The 24,302-nt window shown below is 40.9% G+C and overlaps 2 protein-coding genes across 2 annotated transcripts; one reads left to right on the forward strand and one right to left on the reverse strand.

The window, feature by feature from the left end:
- Positions 1 to 237: 237 nt before the first annotated feature.
- ndrg1a (N-myc downstream regulated 1a) lies at positions 238 to 14,548 on the forward strand. Its single transcript, XM_083925776.1, has 16 exons — positions 238 to 375; positions 4,717 to 4,794; positions 5,617 to 5,652; positions 8,679 to 8,784; positions 9,131 to 9,251; positions 9,574 to 9,636; positions 9,736 to 9,796; positions 10,387 to 10,473; positions 10,609 to 10,665; positions 10,756 to 10,859; positions 10,984 to 11,040; positions 11,143 to 11,194; positions 11,602 to 11,649; positions 12,134 to 12,169; positions 12,511 to 12,562; positions 13,141 to 14,548. The coding sequence occupies exons 2-16, from the start codon at positions 4,735 to 4,737 to the stop codon at positions 13,395 to 13,397; spliced, it is 1,197 nt and encodes a 398-aa protein (XP_083781902.1). The 5' UTR covers positions 238 to 375; positions 4,717 to 4,734; the 3' UTR covers positions 13,398 to 14,548.
- Positions 14,549 to 14,674: 126 nt separating this feature from the next.
- Positions 14,675 to 23,930, reverse strand: ccn4a (cellular communication network factor 4a). Its single transcript, XM_083925777.1, has 5 exons — positions 23,736 to 23,930; positions 18,850 to 19,138; positions 17,159 to 17,413; positions 15,979 to 16,172; positions 14,675 to 15,377 (listed from the first exon to the last, which is right to left on the reverse strand). Exons 1-5 carry the CDS (start codon positions 23,781 to 23,783, stop codon positions 15,078 to 15,080), a joined length of 1,086 nt encoding a protein of 361 aa, XP_083781903.1. The 5' UTR covers positions 23,784 to 23,930; the 3' UTR covers positions 14,675 to 15,077.
- Between the last annotated feature and the right edge of the window lie 372 nt (positions 23,931 to 24,302).

The following is a 24,302-nucleotide window of genomic DNA, read 5'->3' on the forward strand; positions in this document are numbered from 1 at the left end:
AAGTAATACTGTGAGAGGACAGGTGGTGTGTTAAAGAGGGAAAAATCGACTCCTTTCCACCCATGAGTCGCTGTCAGCAGCTTCCTCTTCACGCAACCTCTGGAAAGAGTCGAGCTATCAGTCCCCACAGCTGCTGTTGTTGCCCAATAGAGAGAGCAGCGAGGGAAAGTGGGCCGGGCTGCACCCCCCCAAGGCTTTATAAAAATTCCCTCATACATCCGCCTTGCGCCACATGTTATAAACAAAGCAAAGCTGCTGTCACTGCAATTATTTGCGCTGTTTTGAAAAAGAGAAGTGAAGAAAAGAAAAGTTTTTTGTGGACTTTTTTCATTTCGGGAGTGCTCATCTCAGGACAATCACACATTTAATCCACAGGTAGGTGTCTGCTCCAAATGATATTCGCACATTTTCCCATTATCCTTTATTTTAAGGAGCTGGGCGCCTACTTCCCAGTTGTGAAATAGTTTCGCAGCATGTCTGAGCACGTTGTTATTCCTGTTTGGCAGCGCAACTCCGGTACAGTACTTTGTCTTGGTGTAATGGCAGGGTATCGTTTCAGTTCTTACAGTGTGTGCCCATTTTATTTTGAAACATTTGAAACAATTGAAAAGATATTATATTTCAGAATGTGTTTATGTTTTTGTGAATATTAAGGAAATGCGAAACAGGAGCAATTACATGTGGACATCCTTTTTCGAATGGAGTTTTGAATGTTTTTATATACTCCAGGTCTCACCTGTGTGTTATATGTTTATAAGCAGGTACAGGAACTTGATCTGAGTTAAACATGATTTTTAGACACTGGAAGCACGCGCGCGCGCGCACACACACACATACACACACACATACACACACACACACACACACACACACACACACACACACACACACAAGCACACACACGAGCAGGGCGCTATTATGTCAAATGCAGCAAATATTATGAGAGGCCATACTTGCATAACAAATCCTAACAAAGCCTTGCTATAAAGAAAACAAACAAAATATGAGGGGGGGGGGGGGGGGGCTTGCAAATCTGCTGGCTAAATATGAAAAAAAAACTGTTATTCACTTTAGGGATTAATTCCGTCAAAATTTGAATACTCTCCATTTATTGCCATCAAAACAACACTCTGTCCTGACCTGTTTTAGGAATGGGTTTTATTTTGCCATCTAATTCTAAGGTTGAGCAACATTAAGTCTTCAATCCTGTCTAAAAGATCATGAACCTGATCTTAGATGGTCATCTGATCTGTGGTCATACAGGAGGATACATCCCGAAATAAACAGCAGCAGCTGTTCGAACCCCCCTTCATCCACCTAATGATGGAGACACCCACTTTTTGATGTCTTTTACAATCTGAAAATGTAGGTCTATGACAGCTTAGTCCAGCAGACCTGCTGCTTTCGTGCTGATATTTCAGAACCAGGGATTTGACAGATTAAGCGAGTTCCCAAAGATTAGAGAAGCAATCATTGTTTCTGCAGATGGAAGCTACAGGCTTGTGGATTTAAAACTATAGGGAGGCAATGGAGTAAGGATGGCCTGGCCTTGATTCTGGCTCCCTAACATTGAGTCTCCCTGTCAAATCTAATCAGTAGACCTACATATGTTTCTCTCTCTCTGAGTGAACAGAGAAAGAGTTTGAGCTCAAGCTGTTTTATAACTTGCTCTGGTTTAAAGTAGTGTTTAATATCTGTGGATTAATGTGGCAAAACAAGCACAAATATGTTATGTAGGCCCACATCAGTGTTGTTGTTTTCCTCTAAAGCTTAGGCACATTACCGCCCTCTCAAGTGAAATCATTGGATTTTCAAAAAAAGACTGCTTTTCATGAATCAACATATCAACCCTAAGCACAAGAGTTTCAAAGAGTAATGGATTGTCAATTAGATGGTAAGAGCAGCGTAATGTAAAGGCCGTTTTTATAGTCATGGAACTTTCAGTCAACAAATGTTAATTTACAAATCTTGTTTCAGAATAGTGAAACTGAAAAGTGTGTATTCTTTATGCAGACGATTTCGGGGCTTCATACTTTGCATCATCCTGAGTTCATATCCTCCCACTGTTTCCTGTCTCATGTTTGCCTAACACAGTATCACTTCTGCCAGACCAAAGCTGTGTTAGTGAATAGTTTGTTTTCTTCCCCAAAACCTGACATTTTGTAAAAAAAAGTCTTATAAAAGCTCACACAAATTTAAATAGTGTATTTGCATGTAGAAACTGGTTTGACTTGGTTTACAACAATGTGTGACTGGGGACAATTTCACCAAGGCAGTTTTGGAGTGAAGCCAGTTTTAAGAGAGCCCCCTGCTGCAGCAGCAGCATAAAATCCCTGTGAGAAAAAGATGCATTGCATAGACCACCCTTTTTAATAAATTGTTTTTAGGCATTTGCCAGCTATCTGATAATCTGAGACACAACATTTAAACACTACATCATTTATATTGAATGTAGCAATCACTTGCCATGACATAACTCTGCATCTATGAAATTAATTTGACAAATCGTTACATGAGAAGTGTCAACGTGGCAGCATTCATATCTCATTGCTTGGGATTAGAATCCTGTGGGGTTACACTACAACACCTTCCTCCCTCCGCTCTTCTTGGCCAGTTGAAACATTAACCCAGCAAGGCGAACAGTCGGAGGCACACCGCTGCAGCTGACCTACAATCTCTGTGTTGCCAAACTGCTAACAGGTGGCCAAGTACAACGAACGTCTGCGCTCTGTTTTTGTTGTCTTATTGTTTAGAGTTGTTCTGATACCATTACCGGTATTGGAAAATGCCTCTGATACTGCCTAAAATGCCAGAAACGGTATCCGCGAGTATGCAAGCCTGCACCGATCTAATACCACATCATTTAGCCCTGAAAGAAATCTACTTATGAATGATTGTCAAACTAGATAATAGAAGAAAATACATATCTGTGTATGTATAATAGCAATCATATCATATCCATAATACCAAAAAAAAAAAAAAATATATATATATATACTTTTAACACACTGGTACCAGACTGCTTTCTCGGTATCAGCCGATCTATAATCCATAGATTAAAATGGAATCAGTATTGGGAATATAACATTGATACTGGGACATTTCTACTTGTTTTTACGCTGAAGTGTTTGCAAATAGGCTTAAAAATAAGCTTAGAGGATTCCTGAATTTTGATGCATCAGTTGATTTTTTTCTTCTTCTTGAAACGGCTTGAGTTGCTCAACTTTTTAACACCATGAACACAACTTCCCTCTCATGGTTGTGGAATCTCGACGGGGGCTGATCTCTTGTCCTCTTCAACAAAGCTCCTGCAGTGCGACGGTCGCCATGTTTTTCAAGGCCTGAGCAGAAAAATGAACCTGTTGTTTGATACTCCTCTTCCTCTGTGCTATTGTGAGATCCGGCTGGCTCCGGTCTCTATTCTCCCAGTCATAGGAGCGTGTGTGTGTGTGTGTGTGTGTGTGTCCAGGGCGTGTTCTGCCAGACATCTCCACATTTTAAATGTTATGAATCATTTCCACTGAAAGATCACTTCGCTCTGATGGACGCACTGCAGTCATGCAAGTCGATGTTGATCAGTCGTGGCTGTGCACAAAGACAGAAAAAACAGAGAGGCATAAAGCAGATGGAAGTAGTCTGGGAAAGAGCAAACATAGCAACCAAGCAGAAACCAAGACAAACAGAGAAAGAGCCAGAAAGCCAGCAAAGGGATGAAAAGAGGCTGGGGTGTATTTTATGGAATCCATGGTATCTGTTGCTTCCTGTGTGTGTGTGTGTGTGTGTGTGTGTGGTTGGGTCAGTGAAGGCCCCCTTCAGCAGGGGGAGAGAGAAGGGCAGGTCTCTGGCTCTCAGGAGCCACCGGTGCAAGTGGACAAAGAGCCCTCTTCACCGGCTAATTTGATTTGCATGCAGAGCCTCCAACAGCTTCATGACCCACAGCACAATCTGACGCCTGGCTTCTCTCCACGCTCCCCCTTTCTTTTTTATTTATTTTCCTCCCTTTCTCTTTCTGTATGCTATCCCCCTTCCCATGTTCACAATCTTGAAGCTATTACCGGGGAGGAACTGCTTCAGCTTTCAGTTCTTTTAGTTCTCTGTCTTCAAAAAGCATGTGTAAACAATTTTTGCCACAACACGGTATGCTAGGCCTGTTTCAATAAGTTGAGAATTATTCAGAAATCCCATTTCTACTATTCTACCCACTCTAATAGACCGTCATTTTACCTAAGTCTGTGAGACACAAGTCTGTCAGGTTGTCTTTGAGACTTTCTCTTATCTTCTTCTTTCCTCTTCTCTCTTGTCTGTTTGTGTGTCTCTTTTGTGGGCGGTTCACAGGTGTGGCATGTAAGTTGTCCGCATGTTAGTGCAGATCACATAACACCAGTCTCTGCATGTTCCTGTGTCTGTACACCTATACTGGGCGTGTGCGTACGTGAGGGCAATCACATCTATAGAAGTCTCTTTTTACAGGCTTTGTGTAAATAAGAAACACACCCACCCCAAAGTTCAAGCAATCTGTCAATTGATTGTCTGCAAGTCAGCCTCCTAACAGCCCACCACACCTTTTTTTTGAGGTATGATTAAAATGATGACACCTTTTTCGCTGGAGTTTGGAAAAAGCCAAACCCTTTTCCCACACATTATCCAATATAACCTGAAGCGAAGGCTGGAAGGCAGGTTGAACCAGTCACTCACTCTGCTCTCTCTGAACCCCAGGCTCTGCAGGTCTTTGAAATGGATGATATCCAGCTCCAGGTCGAGTCCAAACCCCTGCTGGTTGACAGGGAACTGCCGGTATGTATTCTGAACAGAGCCAAGACAAACAGTGTTTGACCATTATTCTCAAAACTGAGTACTATATCGCTCAGCTTTGTATAGAAGTACATGTGTAATATGTGTTTGATTGCTTCATATAAGAATTTGTGCCCATTTTTAATGAATACCACAGGTCCAGTTCACTAAGAAACATGATTTTGAATTACTTACTCTATATCCCTCCTGTCATTTTTGACATTGGTCTGTCAATTTCTTGTGGATTAATAATTTTTGCTAATTAAAGATAGTTAAAGGATAATAGTAAGAACTCAGAGAGAACTCAGTAATAGAGATGGTCATCTTTATCTTGATATGTTTTTAAATACAAACAATAATATGCAACCATGTCAGCCAAGTTCTTTTTGGAAGTAAGTTTAATAATATATTAGAAAATAGAAATAAAATACTGTCTCTCTCAATGAGCAGTTCATAGTGGACCTGGATTTGGATCTGCTACACCATAATATCATAATATTAAATATCACACTAATAAACAGACAATGAAATGTGAAAAAGTGAAAAAAGAAAGACTTTTGCAATCATGGCCAAATCCGGAGCAGGGTGAATAAGATATGGAAGTTAGTTGGATAGTGTCCAAAATGCTGACCTGACCTTTGATCATAAGTACAAAGTTCAGTGCAGCTTAAATTATAATTGATGACTCAAATGACAGAGGTCATATGGATGTGAAAATACATTCAGTGACAGGATGGTACACTCAGGCTATTAGATTATAGCATGTAATATATGCAATATAATTGCATTAGCTTTGTATTTTCATTCCTCTGTTTTTCCTTGCAGGGCCTGAGAGAGGCTGTGCTGCAGCTCGTTATCAAGGTATGTTTGCAGAAACCGTATGTATCATTCCCTCCAGTCGTAAACCAGGCTTTGTCATTTGAATCTTGTATTGACAGATGGTTTCAATTACTGGTTGCACATACAGATGGTTTTATTCTAGTATTATTTTTAGCTTATTTGGTACCATCTAGTGGTAGATACAAAGAAATACTCATCTATCTTGGTGATGACCTTTCTTTCATCCGCTGTGATTTTATTAGGACTGAAATCGAATTGGGCCTTTGCTAATTCAGTCGGCTACTGAGACTGATGAAACACTTGCACACTTTTGACAGATAACACAACTACAGCAACCCATCAACCCTTCCACTTTTCCTCTCCAGCACATTGACACACACACACACACACACACACACACACACACACACACACACACACACACACACACACACACACACACACACACACACACACACACACACACACACACACACACACACACACACACACACACACACACACACACACACAAACACATTACAGTCAGTAAGCACAGTAGGTGCTGCTGAGTGTGGGGGGCTCTCAGCACCTTGGACAGAGCTGAGACCCTCACAGTCAGAAAAGAAGTAAACTCAGTTGCTGATCTTAAAACCTTAAAGGTTCAGTGTCTGTGTGAAGCACATCTTCTCCCACCCTCAAAAGGGCATTGACGTAAAACACCTTAAACACTGTGGCTCTGTTGTGGTCAGAGAGCTTTTTCAAGAGCGAACTTTCCCTCATACTGACAAGTTAGATGAACTGAAGTATCCAGGGCATAGTGGGATATCACTGTGGTGTCTAATTTTCCAAAAATGAGTGACATGCGAGTCGTTTAGGGTGTAGATATGCAGGTTTACTCCTCCTGACATTCATAGTAAATGCATATGCACGCCTGCCACATTGCAGGGTTATCTTGCCTGTGTAGCCTACGTGTTTGTGTGTGCCCAGCAGAGGCGGAGAGTGGGTGGAGCAAGGTGCGGGGAATCCTTGGATGTTTACTTGTACTTTACAGAACGTCCTGTAAATAGGTTATACACCTCCTGGGTGAACCCAAGCTGTTAAAACTGTTGTCATCTTGTACAGTGTGCTCGACCTAAAGATCAAGTCACTACACAGCAGATGTTTTCTAGGATTCAATCGGCACACAAACAGTTTAATTTAACTCAATTTTCATTGGTGAAAATATAGTATAATGTATGGCTGTTTACAAGCAATTTTATTTTAACAAGAGCAATATCTTTTCAACAGGAAGTTTCACTCAAGAGTGTAAATCTCATGTTGGAATATAATTGTTCAAATACACCTAAATCTTGAGAATTAACTCCATTTAAAGTTTAAGTTTTAATATTGAAACACATAGTATTCTGTGTGCTTTGTTCAGGTTATAGAAGCCGTTTTCATCAATCCGTCACTTTCAGTTTATTGAGTGTTTTTAGGGAATGTTTATGAGGTCATTAAAAGTATTTACTTGGCTTTCTCTAGCCTTTGCTGCTGTGTTAAAACTTAGGATTTTTCGTTAAATATTCTTCAGTTCAGCCACTATTTTGGAAACGTTTTCCCAAAATATTACTACAAGAATTGCTGTCTTCCTCTCCCTCATTCATTCGGCATGTTTTCCCCACTGGTGATCACACACCTATTAGCATTCATCATGTCAACAGAGTGGCAAATGCCCCTCCGTCTGACATTGGTTGATCCAATTTAGGGATCTCTCCATCTAGAGTTAGCTTGTTTTGACCAGCCTGCAAGGCACCATGGGAGGCCGGGAGCTTAGGCCAACTGGTAAGCAGCAGGGGTATAAAGAGCAGCTCTCAGTGCAGGGCTGAACAACTTCAGGCTTACAAACATTTAGATCTATAGCTCAGGGAGCCACTGCCTCTAAACTTTTTTCAGTTGCGAGTAGCGTCGTGCTCCCCTCCTGTAAACATGGTTCTGGAGGATTCTGATGTGGAAATGATTGTTGCTGAGATTGAAGTCAGCGTGAGTAGACAAAAGGCCTTACTGACATGTTTACACTGAGTAGTTTCCAGTGAATTGTGAGATTATTCTCCCTGCTGGAGTTGCAGAACAGTTGTCAGCACTGAATAGAGAATAGAATTATTTTTCTATTGTTGTTGATGTTGTTGTTGTTGTTGTTGATGTTGCTGCTGTTGTGGCTAATTTAAAAAAAATGGACAGGGTTATGAGTGGTTAATCTTTAAAAACGCTCTGGCAGGTTTGTTTGTTTTAAGAAAATAGTTTTAAAAAGAAAAAAAAAGCATTTTGATGGAATTAAGAAAACTTCTAGAAGTAATTGAGGCAATAAGGAAACATTTTGTGAATGCATCATTGAACATGAAGATCCAGAGTGGCTAAGTGGGTCATTTTATGCAATTTGTGGTTAACAGATGCTTTTCAATTGCAATGGTAGTGGTGGTAAATGCATTCAGGTTTGACATATTCTTCTGATGTTAGATATAATGCTGAGACACAACATATTTTCTCTTTCCTTTTAGCTTAAAGTAGTGCTGGACAGTATACTTGATGAACCAGTATACTGGTTTTAATTTCCTGTATGATCATGACTTTTTCATACACCACCATACAAAAATATAGTTGAAACAAGTGTTTAATATTGTTTGGGACAATAACTGATACGGTCGGGGCAAGCAGTGGGTGCACTTCTTACTAACAGTTACTTCCAACACGTCAATTAATAACCCACAACTAACCCTTTTTAACACGGCACAACACCATAACACACAACAATTTGTGAACCGTGAACAGTATGTAGCACTACTACTTTCACATTTTCAGAATTACTCCCGCTGAACTTTATGTTTTTTATTCACAACAGTAGAATAAGCCACCATAAATATAATAAGGTCCAGTCATGCACAAAACATGAACTACCTCGATACACTGCTGGATTGCCAAAATCTTAAAAAAAATACTAAAGCTGAATTCATTAATATGATTACTTGAAATTGTGATCTTTTTTTTTATCCACACATTTTAATGCAATTTTTTTTTTTTTGCATCCATAGGAGCACGATGTGGAGACTCCTTATGGAAGAGTCCACTGTACAATGAAGGGGATTCCCAAGGGTGACAGACCAGTCATCCTCACCTTCCATGACATTGGACTGAACCGTAAGCCCCCAGCTCCTTTTTTCAGCTCAATCTGTTGTTGTGCCTAAAGCCTTTGGGGGTGGGTTGAATTACTGAATTACTGTGACACATGGGACCAGATTATGTTCACCAAGATAACTTTATAATGTATATTACATTGCAGTATCTTCAAAGTAGTATTATAGTAGTACTATCTTTACTTTTTTTGTAATGGTGTCAAGTATTGTAAAACAATGAGGCACAACAACACATCATACAAAAACAAACGTATATGAATGCTCTGGTTACTTCAGGCTGCGTCTACTTATCAGCCAAGTAGCACTTATCCATCGCCACCCTTTTTCCTCTCCTTGGACTGTTTTTGCAGACAAAACTTGCTGGGACACGCTCTTCAACCATGAGGATATGGCAGAGATCATGCAGCACTTTGCTGTGTGCCACGTTGACGCCCCAGGGCAGCATGAGGGAGCTAACACCTTTTCCACTGGGTGAGCCAGACACAAACACACACACCAATGTATGTCAGGCAGTCTGTGGCCTTTGACTCCACAGGTAGATCACTGCGGATGTACTTGTCCTCCTTTGACCAAGGGTGTTGTAGGAACCGGAGTTTATCTCGTTCAGCCTAATCTCTGCTTTGATGGTGGGACTTTGCTCCACGTTAACCGTACCTGAGCTGAACATGATATGAAAACAGATGGCTATTATAGGCTGATATCAACAATACAGAGCATTGTAGACCAGTGATAAGATAGTGGTGATTCTTAGATTGCTACTATTACATGTAACAGCATGCTTTTTGTTTCCCAGATATGAGTACCCCTCTATGGACCAAGTCGCAGAGACCATCCCACTGGTATTGAAGCATTTTGGGTAACTTGAGCTGCAATTTTCACACCAAGTCTTTACACTCAAATTTAAGATCGCTTCTAACCTGTTGTTCTAACAGTATCCACTTTTGTTTGACCGCAGACTGAAGACTGTTCTTGGATTGGGCATTGGAGCCGGTGCCTACATTCTGACCAGATTCGCTGTAAGTCCCCCCCCCCTTCTCAATCAGGCTTTATAGTTATGAGTTTTTTAAATAATTTTAGGATTAACAGACCCAGCTAATGTGTTTCTTTTTTTTGCTGGTTTTGACAATATAACACTGCTTATTACTTGGGCCTGCTGAGCCATAAAAGCTTCAGGAATGTTCCAGATCAGCTCAACACTAACACTGTGCTCAGTAGGAAGTCTCACTCTGTTGACAAAAGGCTGACAGAGATACAGCTTTTAACTCCTTACTGCTTCACTGTAAACAAATCAAGTGTACATTATTGGCCAAATATGTACGTAACCAGAAAAGTCTATTTGTAACGTAGCATATATCAAAGAATTAAAATTAAACATAAATTAAATGATAAAATCACAGAGGAAACTCCTAACAATGGCACTGTAAAACAACCCAAGAGCTGTCTAAAACTATATAAATAACTAAAACTAATCCAAAACATGCCTTAATAATGAGACTAAACATATTCAAAGTTTCAAAACATTGGCAGCCTGAAGGACCCAGTTTTTGCACATGCATTTAGTTAAATGCAGGAATACATCAGTAATTTCATGTTGTGTGTGTTCCAGCTGGACTATCCGAACATGGTGGAAGGGCTGTTAATCATCAACATCAACCCATGTGCTGAGGGATGGATGGACTGGGCTGCACACAAGGTAACACACAACATCAATATCTTGAACATACACACATAAAGATAAAGAAATGTCTGAAATGTCAACAGAAACTGGATTAAGAGCTAACATAAACGCTACATTAAAGCTAAAGGTAGATTGTATGTCTCATTTCAGATCAGCGGCTGGACCCATGCCGAGCCCGACATGATCATCTCCCACCTCTTTGGAAAGGTACAGATCCTCTTTGAGTTACAGAGCTGTATGTTGTAAACTGGCCTTGTGTCAGTGAGTTAAAGGTGATTTTGTGTTTGGTCACCACAGGAGGAGATCCACCACAACCAGGACCTGATCGGAACATACCGCCACCACATCATACATGACATGAACCAGTTTAACCTGCATCTCTTTGTCAAGTCCTACGAAAGGTAAAGTCAGTGAGCTGGAAATATACAAAGTAAAGTACAACCTAAGATGCATCGGGTTGCTGAAAGAACTTTTAATTAGGAAAAAAAATGTAGGAAGTTTTTCTAAAACATATTCTCTCTGCAGTCGGAGAGATCTGGAAATTGAGAGGCCGATCCCTGGAAGCAACGTCAGAACCCTCAAGTGAGTTGGCATCGAGTGAAAATCTGCAACATCACCTGCTGCGCATTTTATTTAATTTATTTGTATTAAATATGTAATTGAATATTTGTCTTCCTTTCCCAGGTGTCCTTCTTTGTTGGTGGTTGGCGACAGCTCTCCTGCTGTGGAGGCTGTGGTGAGTTCACACAGCCATTAAAAACAAGGCTCCGATGCTAAAGATTAGACTTTCCACCACCGTTAACTATGCTAACTTGTGCTGGAAATGTTTTCCATTCACTTCAGTCAGCTTTTAAAGCCCAAGAGATATGCAAGATTAAATGCTCATGGATAACAGTTCAATACTACTTCAATTGATCCAGTGATGCAGAGTAATTTAAACCTGTTAAAGGTGGGAGACTTGTGTTGCTGTTAGTGCAGTATAAACACTATTACTGATTTGTTAGCATTTATTGGCCATAGCCAGTGATTATAAGTGACACAACCTTCATTTTTGACATAGCAATTTGTATATTCAACCTGCAAAATACAATCCATACTCATATAACATACTTTACTGAATAGATATTTCATTTCTATCCACAGGTTGAGTGCAACACCAAGCTGGATCCAACAAAGACTACTTTGCTTAAGGTAAACGTGCCTCCATCCTGCCCCCCTTCTCCACCTCTTATGGGACATATCCTCATTCGGATTACAAAAGCCTTGATGGAAACGCATCGGCTGATAAGATTCTAGTGGCTCAGCATTTACTCTGTGACACATTAACCAGGGGTAAAGCTGAATGAGGCGACGTGCGTATGCATATCACCTCTGAGGACACGTTCTGCTGCAACTGACCTACTTATGTTGGCCCATGGAAACCTTTTATGATCCGCAACTGAAACCAAATGGCAGTTAGAGCTAAAATGGGTCCCCATTTATTAAGGTTAACAGTTCAGGGTCTATAGGGACACTGACTGGAGGAAGCTGGCACAAGGTGTTCGGCGTGTTCAAATGAGACATTTGGGTCGAGCGTAATGGGGGGTAATGGCGTGTGTCTGCTGCTGTGTGAGTGTACAAGCACCAATATGCTAAACGCTAATGGCCTCTTTTGTGTTCTCCCTCCTCTCTCCAGATGTCTGACTGCGGAGGCATGCCCCAGGTTGACCAGGTGTGTATGTCTTTGTTTGTGTGACGGAAAAAGAGAAAAGCTTTTGCGAGACACTGATAATATTGTAGAGCAGGCTGGACAGGTCTGGATAATCGGCACAGAGGGTCAGGTGGATGGCATACGCAGGTTCCACTTAAGAGCATTAGCAAGGGGGAGACATTAACGCAGTTGTCAGTTTGTAATCCTCCACCCAGTGCTGCACCTGTTCATAGCAGCTGCCATATCTGAAACCCTGAGCAGTAAGCTGCTGGATAAGAAATTAAGTCAGTGTAATGTAAACAAGTGTGATAATTACTGACAAGAGGGCTAATTATCTCCCTGCTCGTGTTTTTTCTCTGCAGCCCGCCAAACTGACAGAAGCTTTCAAGTACTTCATTCAGGGCATGGGATACAGTAAGTATTTAAGAAATGCACTTCTCAGGGCTGTTGAGGTTAGATTCAGAGTTCACCCACATTCGTCTCCTCTCCCCATGTAGGTGTTGGTTAATGAATGACCCACTTACTCACAGTGTAACTCGAACTCAGTCTGAGGTCAAGTCCAGATGTCTATTGTACGACTGTGCAGAGAACAGCAGTGCAAGATGTGGTATGATTAAGAGCAGAACCACCGAAGGTCAAATTTACTTGAATAATGAAAATAAAAATATCCACTATTCAGGTCATGGTGTCATATAGTATTTTACCATGGGCTATTCATTTACGATACATAAACATTTAAACACAACGTCAATGTTGTAGTTGGTCAAAGGATAACTGATACACTGTTTATTTTCTATATAATAATACAGTCAGCTCATTATAGGTTGTTGTTTTTTTTATCTTAATTTGCACAGTAACAAGTACATTTCCTTATTAAAGTAAAGTATGAAATTAAACTACTCAAGTACCTCAGAAATGTAATTATGTAAATTCTTCTTCGTAGCACTAGAAATCTTCAGCGCATTTACTAAATCCTGCTCCTCTACTCTCAGTGCCTGCTGCCAGCATGACCCGCCTGGTCCGCTCCCGCACCGCCTCCGGTACCAGCGTCACCTCCTTCGAGGGCAACCGCTCCCGCTCCCACACCAGCGAGGGAAACCGCTCCCGCTCGCACACCAACGAGGGCACCCGTAGTCGCAGCCACACGTCCGAGAACCCGCGCGGTCGCTCTCACACAGACAACATGGACGGCACGGCCAACAGCAAGGTGGACCAAGCTGTGCCCAAGTCCTCCGAAGTGTCCTGCTGAGTGAACCTTCACTCTCCGGGCACCCGAACCTCTCAAGGTCCCTTCGGTTTGTGCTGCGCTGCCTCTAACTGACACACAGACACACACAAACCCGACGCACATCCAGCGATGTAGAGAGGGACAAAGATAGCATACCTGGAATTGTGAAAATGCACAATGGACACTCACCTGCAGACTATTCAATGCAGCTGAGATGCCCCAATTTGAAAATATGATGTCTTTTAACTGGATGTCTTTGGCCAGGAGAGTGTGTAGTTAGGGGCAACGCAGCATTTGGTCACACTGAAGCAGAGAATGTCAGCGAAAGCTGTGGCTACGAGTACACCAGCTTGTACATGTATCTCTCATAATCTCTCATACGTATAAAGAAAAAGTTTTAATTTCCATTTCTGCATTCCCGCTTCCCGTTTTTATCCATTTTTACCATATTGACACAGCTTTCTCAAATATACATGACTGTAAATGACTGTTTTTTTCTGTTCTCATAATTGTTTGATCATTTATTCTTTATGTTCCATGTCTGAAGTGTTGTCGTTTGTACGTAGGAGCAGATTCATAGATGTGGAGAAAGAGAATGGGGAGACACTTGGATAAAATGAATAAAAATGGCAGTTTTTCATTTTAACAATTACACATCTGTTCACTGGTGAACTTAAACCTGTTCAGGAATCAAACGATCATTTTAAGTACATTCCAATGAGGCTGTATGCTTTTGTCATTAATCCAAACAAACTCTGAAACAGGAAATTCAAAAGCTTTTTACATTGTATGCTTTATTAATGGTTCATGGCTTCAGACAAAATATTTCTTCCCTTTTTTACAATGATTTCTATGCAATCAAGCACAATGGAACAAAGATGTGCCATGGAATTGTTCTTGTTTTTTTGTTTTTTTTAGACGTGATGCTCCTTTGTGGTTGTGGTTTTTGGGTGAGTGAAGTGATAGTTCCACATGTTAACATGAGGATAGCTATATAACTTACCTTCTACTCCCGTATTTTACTTGCACTACAGCAACATTTTGCTTTGTAGAACACATATACAGCTTTGTAAAGATGCAATGCACAACCGTCTAATGCTGTAGAAAAGCATTAAAATGACATAACAGTTTGTATTTATTAAAAAAATTACATTAAAAAACTTGTAACTGATCTTCACTGATCCTGTCATTATTGCATATTTGGATATGTGGTTCTAAAATAAGGCTTTGTCTTTGGCATCTCAGTCTGTTTCTGCCCTTTAACATGAATTATAAAGTCAATTTCATGAAATATAAAGAACAATGCCTACAGTAAAGCCGTATTATCTACGTGTACTTGTGAGTTTAAAGACAGACAATGTTTTCGGCTCTTTAAAGCACCTTAAGAACATCACATATGTTATTACATATGCAAAAAGCTACATAAATAAATAAAGCCTTCAATATTTCACACACTCACTGGCTGAACATTTTTTCATTTGCAAAGCAGTTCTTCAAATATTCTTCAAAAGCACATCATGCTTTATGAATCCAATCTGGAGACACACATATATATATATTTCATATTTACAGATTCTTCCAAAAGGAAAAAAAGACCATTAGAAAATACCTTGAACATAATCGTACGCAAAACAAATACAGAACATTGCATAAGAAAAAGAAGCAAGAAGAAAGTCAGGAGAGAGCATGATTTGCCACATGTTAGTTCATGATTTCTGAGTTACCATAGTAACTCTCCAGCTCGGCAAAGATGTCGTTGGGATTTCTGCAGCTGAGGTTGCAGAAGCAGGCCTGGACCCACAGCATCTTCCAGGTGAATCCCTTCCCGTTAGGACAATCGAACTCTACGTCGATGGTTTTGGACTTGTAGGGGATGCAGCAGCGCTCATCTGTGCAGACGCCACAGTATTTGGGCCTGTACTGCCTCCTGCTGGTGCAGCCAGAGATGGTGAGGTTTGAGGGCAGGTCTTCCCTGTATATGTTCAGACATTTCTTTCCTGGCTGATGGAGAAAGGGAGTAGGAAGATGTAAAGTCTGGGAACTTTTTTGGCGTCCAGTTTTTATCATGAAAATTATCTTTTGAAAATATAAAAGGTCCCATATTATACACATTTTTCAGATTAATTCTTGTATTTTGGGTTTCTACTAGAACATGTTCGCCTTCTTAAAAGTTGTACTCCATAAGAATTGAGATACCTTGTTTCTAGCGGCCTCTTTGGCGGTAAGATGTAACTGCAGGTACGCCTGTAGCCCTCCATCTTGCCACGTTCATGGTCACTATGTTTATTTTAGTTATTTTTTTGCTCTTTTGTAAACTTTATTAAAACACATTTACCTCTCTACTTCCAGTCTGCCCCCTATATGTTAACCTCTTAAATCCATACACACACACATGTTCCTATTACACTTCTGCCCTTACTACAAGACTGACTCAGAAATTTGAAGTTGTCGATTTTCTGATTGCAAGTGAACACAGCTTAACCGTTGAAGTGAAGATCTGGGCCGGCAGACCAACACACTGTCTGTCTGAATATACCTGTATTCACCCTCTGAAACACTCCTTTATCGCCTGCAATATGGGATCTTTAAAGAAAATCACTACCTTGATGTGTTTAGTGATGTCGACCTCACAGGGCCGCAGGTTGCAAAGGCGAGACTCTTTGACCAGCTCACACTGTTCGTTGGCGTTAGATATCCTCAGGGACAGGCCACGGCCACAGCTCTTTGAGCAGGGGCTCCATGAGGTAGTCTGGGTAATGCAGTTGTTGTGCCAGCTCCTGGTCTCAGCTGGGGCAGCTGGATCAGCATAGAGAAGTGAGGTAAATAGATGATCAACAAACAGCTAGAAAAAATCATTCATTTGTGATACAAAGTGATACATCTTGGCTCAATTCCAAACTTTGCGTCATGCCAGTTTAAGGAAATTTAACCAAAATGAATAATGAAAGATCATGTTCAATTATAAATATGTCAACACAATGATTTAAACTGACAACAGAGAAGTCAAAAGCCCTGAAATAAAAGCACACTGCATCCCCTTCTTCTGTCTCTGTTAATCTAAATCATTAAACTGTGTTTGTTGTGTGAACTGGACATGATTTGTATCCTTATGCAACACAAAGAGATCTTCCTTCTTACTGATCCCCCTACAGCACTGCTGCAATAAATGACTGGCCGTGATCCCAAAACTGTGTGAGGGCTTCCACTGTAAAGGATTGGTCTGTCCCTGCACACACACGCACACACCCAAACCTAATGGTCCTTCTGGACTCACATAACTACAGATGTTTGTACTTCTAATTTCAAACACAGCTGCTGCTACTTATCAAACCCAATGGTATCCATATGCTATTGAAAAACTTTTTTATATAGGTACAATACATTTAACTGTGCGCATGAAGTTATTCAGAGAACTGCATCTACTCATGAGCAAAAAAACCCTCCTGAACCTATACTTTGCTGACATAAGATGATTTCCCCATCCCCTAGCAGTAATTCCTTTTTGTGTTCTTGTACAATATTTGAAGCATTCCCTTTGATTTAGCTCGCAACGATGTTCACAACAACTCAACGGCTACCCTGTGAACCGTGATGCAGTCTCTTTCAGTGGGTTGCAAGGAATTTAGGAGATTCAGCAGTGCTTTTGGAAATCGTAAAAAGAGAAAATCAAAGAGAGTTTGCAAGATAAATAACAACTTCACCAACAGATTACACAACACACCCCCACCCCTCCTCACCCTACCCCTTAGTGTACATAGCCTACTGTATCCAAGGCATCCTACCCTCTACTGCGTGCCGCGGTGCCGTCTTGCGCCCTCTTTTGGGTTCATCACAGATCCATTGCTCACAGCATTGTCCCCGGACTTTGACACGGCGTGGAGTTTGGCACCATACCCGCGGAGGCTGGGACTCTGTGCACTGTGCCACACAGCCGATGGCACCGTTCACACAGACACACTGGTATTTACAGCTGGGCTTGAAGCTCTGCCCATTACGGTAAATCACGCCATCATGCTCACAGCCTGTTCCCACCATATCTGGGAGAGAGGAGGAACAAACAGTCACATATTATAGAGACATGCAAGGCAATCTGCAAACACCAGGAAGCTATATTGATGTCAATGCATTGATGATCCACATAGTTATGAATAAAAACAATCTTAATGGTTAAAATCTGTGATATATATGATGAATCCTGGTTTGACACTTTCTGTTGCAGGCTGATATCACACAATGCAATGCTGTAAATGATAAAATGCATAAAACATATTTTGAAAGTTATTATATTGTAACGTACAACCCAAAATTCTGTATTTTGGTGGATATGGAATGCATTAATTAGATTTAGACATAAATTCAGGGCTAGTATCTCTTACTGTGAGTAAAAACACAACATTTAGAGTCGGCCCCTCCTCTCTTTCCCGGCTTGTACTCAATGGCCAGACAGAGTGAGACAGTGGGAATCACAGACTGAGTGGAGAGAGCGAGCTCCGTTCAGTTAGTCAGTTCAATAAAACAGTATTTTCTGATTGTTTCACAGCGGTTACGTTTAAAGCGCAAATGAACACCCGTAGACCTCCAAAGATTTCTGCTAGAGTGTGTTGCACTGTTGGATTATGAGTGAATGCAGAGATTCAATGTCGCTCTTTGTGTCTACCTTGTGCTCTGTGACTCAGTATCTGACGCTGAGGGGGAGGAGCACCAAAAAGTGTCAGTTGGGAATCAGAGGGCTGCTCAGCCTGCACGTTGTTACTGGCTAGGGGCTAAACCTTTACGTGGGCCAAGCAACACCCAGATAAGTCCCTGTCCCTCTCGAAATACCAAGTTATCAGAAAATCCAGGCAGAGGGCAAAATCTCTGCCGATACAGACACCACCACACACAGAATACTCTTTTTTTTTTTTTTATCAGTTTATACATAGCTTTTTAGGATTATACTACATATTATACCTTTAATACTGAACGTTTTTTTGCATGTCCAGGAGTTGGATATTATTTCCTATGTGTAAACACCACCAAAACACATGGAAGTCAGGCTTTTGATGTAAGCAAGTTACTTCCATGTTTGTTATATGAGCCACATCACATTTGTGGACATGCAACTGCTGATGCAAGACAAATTCCTGTTTGAACAGACAATAAAGTTTTATCTTATCTCCTCCTGTCATTGTGTTTGTAGTGATTTAACTGAGCAGCATATCACACTGATAGCAGCAAAAAGAGCTCGGCCCATTGCAAGCTGAAAGAATGGCTTGCATGCAGCTGCCTGTGGTACCAAACAGACAACATTAAAATGCATCAGTATTGATGTTGTTGCTAGGCCAAACAGTGTTGATATGGCAGCAAACACATTCAAATACAATCTGGTCACTGTGCTGCAGTGTGTATAGTGAACCCAAAATACATCAGAAAATCAACTGAAACCTGCTGTATAAAATCTGTTGTTTTGTCGATTTTGATGAGTGACACTTACATGCACACACTCCTTTTTCGTACCTAGGCTTGTCCGAGCTGTAGTCACAGTACAGTCCCTTGTGGTAGTCACATGTGTCCGCCTCGTTGCACACCTCGCCCACCTGCCGGGCACACGCCTTGCAGCAGTCACAGCCGTCCATGAGGAGGCTAACGCCTGGCGGACACCTAGGGGTGATCTTGGGGCACTCGCAGGGCCACTTGCAGTACTGCGTGCGGTTGAAGTAGTCCGCAGCTGGGGATGTGACAGCTGTGGCAGGCGGCATGGCAGTGGAATTCTGGGAGTGGGCCTAGAGAGCAGAAAGTGGACAATTCAGGGCCTAAAGATATGATCACGAACAACTTTTTTCAAAAAATAATTCAGTTTAACCATGATGTGCAGCAGCCATTTAGCTAAAAATATGTATTTGTTCACAGTATGACAAATTGCTTTTTCATTATGCAATTAATGAATCTCTGTACCCTCATTAACATTAATACTCTTAATGTCTTTAATCCTTTCTTTCATATCCTGCCCTCTTTGGTAACCCTGTCTCAGTAACTTGCTGATCCTAATGGTGTCGAAGCTCTCTTTCACTGCCCACACGGGTGAAACACACGGTCTGCTCATGCTGTGCAATAAATCAATTAAGCCTATAAAAATGAATTAAACACCCATTGGAGATACTCTTATTAAAGCAATGACAGTCTTGTCTTCTATGTGTAACACTCTGTAAGTCTTACATCATCATATATATTTAAAATCGGCAACAGTTAAAAATCCTGCCAATGAACCCCCACCCCAGTGTGTTTTGACTCTCACAAACTGAAGCCAAGATCACACAGTTAACAGTTCTTAAAAGCAGATGTTCTCACAGAAACAGGCCACATGAGCCACCTTAACGGCCTAACACTTGGGAGGTTAGTTTTGGCCAATGGATACACGAGTCTCAGCAGAGGAAACTTGTCTTTTAGAATATGTTTTTCTGACAGAAGATATCTCTTTTTAGAAGCCAAATTCTATTCTGATTGTTTTGAGAACACAGTGTGCTTGAGAAAAAATGCCGGAAGATGGTCTCTGGGTCATCATGTAGTGAGTAAGACACAGGGTTGCATTAGGAAAAGAAAAGTACTAGTTAACGTTAAAACTAACTATACATCCTTAAAAATTAAAAAAAGTGAATGTCTTTTTGGATTATAAAGCATGTCAAGGAGCTTTATGAATACTGCGAGTATCAAAGTATCTAAATGCTAAATTCACAGTGAAATGCACACAGCTGGTATTCAGTAAGTATGCCTTTAAATGTGCCCTCAAGACTTCATACAGTTGTGATGTCACAACTGTATGAACTATACTATATATTGGTAGAAAGTGCTGCTGCTGTGTCATTACAGTCATTTCCAGCTGCAATGATAGTGTAGAGCAGGGGTCGGCAACCTTTTTGATATAAAGTGCCTTTTCAAAGTTTTCTTGTTAATTGGTGTGCCACCATCTACCGAACCCTAACCCTAACCAATCAGAGGCTCAGTAGGGCGGGTCTTCAAGAAATGCAGATGGGAAAAAAGTCAATAAAACTAACATAAATAACAGGCTGCACACCTTCCAATGACTGTGAAAAATGTCATTTGGCATGTGGAGGAGAGGGCAATTCATCATTTCTAAAAAACATGCACACTCATTGCTAGTGTGACATTGATTAAGCTACCGCATGCCAATGTAGGCACCCACGCCTAAGGTTTCTGACCCCTGGTGTAGAGACTCTGAGAGCGCAGATGTATAAGAACCAGGAACACTAATCAATCAGAGCAGGCTGCACTTTTCCTTGAGAGGTGAATACAGGTATATGTGGATGGCATGAGAGACATAAAGTTTTGTTTTTTTAACATTAAAGCATGTAAACATATTCACATGGAAATACAAGTATGAACCTGAAAATGAGCACAATAATGGACCTTTAAACTAATATGGAACCTTTGCACATGTATATGTCGTATGTCAATTTTAATTCAACTCACATGAAGAAATAATAAATACACAGTGTTAATGATTAATACACACTAAAGCTGTAGCAGACAGAGCCATCACACTGTTGACTCAACTCGACAGTGAGGCAAACAGTACTAATATTGTCTTTATACTCATAAATCATAATTTCACCCACACTGGACTAGTAAGGAGCTTCTGACCCATAAAAGACACACACACACGCACACACGCTCACACACACACACACACACACACACACACACACACACACACACACACACACACACACACACACACACACACACACACACACACACACACACACACACACACACACACACGCACACACACACGCACACACACACGCACACACACACACACACACATACGTGGATTCACACTTAATCTGCAAACATGCTTAATCATCTCATGCAAGCTGTACCCTATGTCATACCCCTGAGCTTGTTCTCTGCACTTCTGTAGAAACATGGTCATATTAATAACTGCTGTGCACCCTGTTGAAAACTAATGCAGATAAATGAGTTTTAGTCACGGCTGAGCCACTAAGACATTCCTCACATGAGTTTGTTTAGTCCTCAGGCTCAGAAGGAATAAAAAAAAGCTCAAAAGCTGTCCATCACTCTGACAAAGACAGGAGAGCAGAGAGAGGTGGGCGTTTAATAAGTAAATTATGAAAACAAAGGGTTAGCCTAATGCAATCATCAGACTGACATGGTTCATATTTTCTGACTAAATTCATCATGATTTTGTTTTTTTAATAATTGAATCGCTGTCTGGAAAGGGCGGAGTAACTAAATCAATTAGAGAAACAGAAGAAAACTTGAGCAGGAGAAAGATCCTCAAAATATTTAGATTTTGCACATTTAGATACTCATGACACAACTCCCCGCTCTCATCATCTCTGAATGTTTTGCTGTCATGTTTTTGTGATGGCCAGTTAATCATAATAGTGTTTTCTTTTCTCTGTTGTGTGACAATGACTGATGACCCCTCTTCCGCTGCAGGTTTGACGGTCTTTCCCCTCCTGTCAGATCAAATGACCTCTGATCCGTGCACAGGCATGGACAAACACTTCCGCAAAGTTCAAGGGTAGAGTGTCGAGGGTCTTAAAGATTGGCACAAAAGGCAGCAGTGAGGCAAAAATGATATTATATGGTGTAATTGTTTTTCCACCACCAGGCGTATTTGTGCATCTGGTGCAGAAATGATGATAAAAAAGAAAGAAAAGAAAAAAAATACTATTTATACAAAGACTGAACAAAAGCACTTCTGCTACCAAGGCTTCAGCTAACAAAAGTTTGCAAAATAACTCACATGGATGAGGGTACAGGACCGCGTAATATTGCTTCTTCCCTAAAGAGATTCTGCCATGCAACTAAAACACTTCCCTTTTTTCCGGTAGACCAAACAACCCCAAATTGATACCATTATACTCAAAGACAGGGGTGTTTATATTATTAAACAAATGTGCATCAAACAGAGTTAAAAAAAAAAAAAAAAGGTCCCTAAAACGAATATCAATACATCAGGCCTTACAGTTAACATACATGAATGGACACATACCACTGCATTCACAGTACATGTTTAAATACAGATAATTGATTTAGCGAAGACGCCCCTGCGTCTTCCGTGAACGCGCCCAAACCATATAGCTGTCACAGGACGGGAGCGCGCTTCCGCCATAGAAGAGAGCAGCTCATACTGGGGTCAGGAGTTGTACTTTTAAAACTGCGCGTAAGGAAACGCCGTACAGCAACCATCTATTAAATGTTTGACTGCAACAAAACAGAATTTGATCACGATTGAATCATTGAAAGAATGAATGAAATGCTAGGGGAAAAGTTTGGTGACGTTTGGTGCGTCACACGCCAGAACCACACACTTTTTCCTAAACGTCCAGGGGGGAATAGACAAAACACTGATGCTGGTGTAATGTTTTCTTAAATCTCCCTGCAAAAGTTTGTGGTACTTAAATTGGAAACATGGCTTTGAACAGTTTCAGACATGATCATACTTTTAAAGATGCTATGAAAAGAAGAATGATGAAAATCACAACATAACATTATATTATTGACTAAAATGATAATAGCATTAAATATGAAATTACATATTATGACCTTTTTAAGCACAATATCAACATTTGGGCGGATATTCTGAGCATATTTTGATTACAGTCATTACTTTTTGTTTTTATTTGTCTGTTTGTTTGTTTCTTCTTCTTTTACCCACGCACCCAATTTCCAAAAGCTGGTCCACAGACTGATAGATAGATAATGAGGGGAATTTACAGGAAAACATTGATGAAGCCATTTTAAAAAAGCTCTTTCCTATAAAACCACGAGGTGGCAGTAAAATATAATAAACGATGTGAATCTGCAGTGTGGCAACTGCCAGCATCTCACGGGCTGCAGGTTTGACTCCAGAATGATTGATGACAAAACGACTTCTCTTCAGGGACATTTAGAGGGGAAAAATGGGGCCAGGTTAGTCAGCCCATCCAATCAAGCTCACCCTGTCAAAACTTGCAAGGCAGCACTGAATTAACTTTTGGGGCCACATCTACAGATCTACAATTTTTGTTTTGTTTTTGTTATTAGGCTACATTGATTTATGTTAGGCTACCATGAAGAAAGAAGTGGAGTAACCTTCTATAGTAGGGTTTCTGTAGTTCTTCTAGCAAGAAGAGAAAGAAAGCAACTTTCTATGAAGTACTAGAAACACACTACAAGTCTCCATATGTTTATAGTGGCTTTTCATGGTGTAAATAATCTAGACACTAAATGGGAAATAGAGAAGCATATTTTCAGAATAATGTTATCCTCACAACTCCCCTGCAGCCTAAAAGTTATTCATGACCATTAAAAACGTTTAAAAGTCTTAAAATATATCCTCCATCCCACCTGTTGAATCCCGGCTGCAGTTAGAATCCACAACAGGAGCCAACTCATCACTGGTGTGGAACTGCAAATGCATTGAATCCAGAATTAGTCCCGCTTTAAAGGCACGACATGCCGCTCCCCGCAGGTGTGCTACATCCTCGTCGTCCCGTCGCTGTCATCTCCGTGCGCCTCTGTGTGCGTCCGGAACGGGGCTGACAAGTCTGTTAAACAGTCCGGGCTGACGTAAGGTCTGAGAGGACGAGCCACGCATACTTCTGACAGGGGACGGTTTCTTTTTCTTCCCTTTCCCTCCGCTCCACTTTCACCCGATCCTCCTCCCCCTCCTCCTCCTCCTCCTCCTCAGCGCGGTGGTTATAGGGCGTATCTGGAAACCCTAAGACTCTCATGGCCAAGCCGAGGACCCTTTGACACATGTGTTACTGTTGCTTCATTTCAAATTAAAGGACAGATCCAGATTAGTTCGAGACTATCTTTACTCACATGGAGTTAAAAGAGTTATTGGTTGCTTTAATATAATGATCTTTCCTCTCCATATGGCTTTGAGACATCCTTTCCTCACTGAATTTC

This window comes from Echiichthys vipera (assembly GCF_963691815.1).
Source record: "Echiichthys vipera genome assembly, chromosome: 13".
Taxonomy (NCBI): domain Eukaryota; kingdom Metazoa; phylum Chordata; class Actinopteri; order Perciformes; family Trachinidae; genus Echiichthys; species Echiichthys vipera.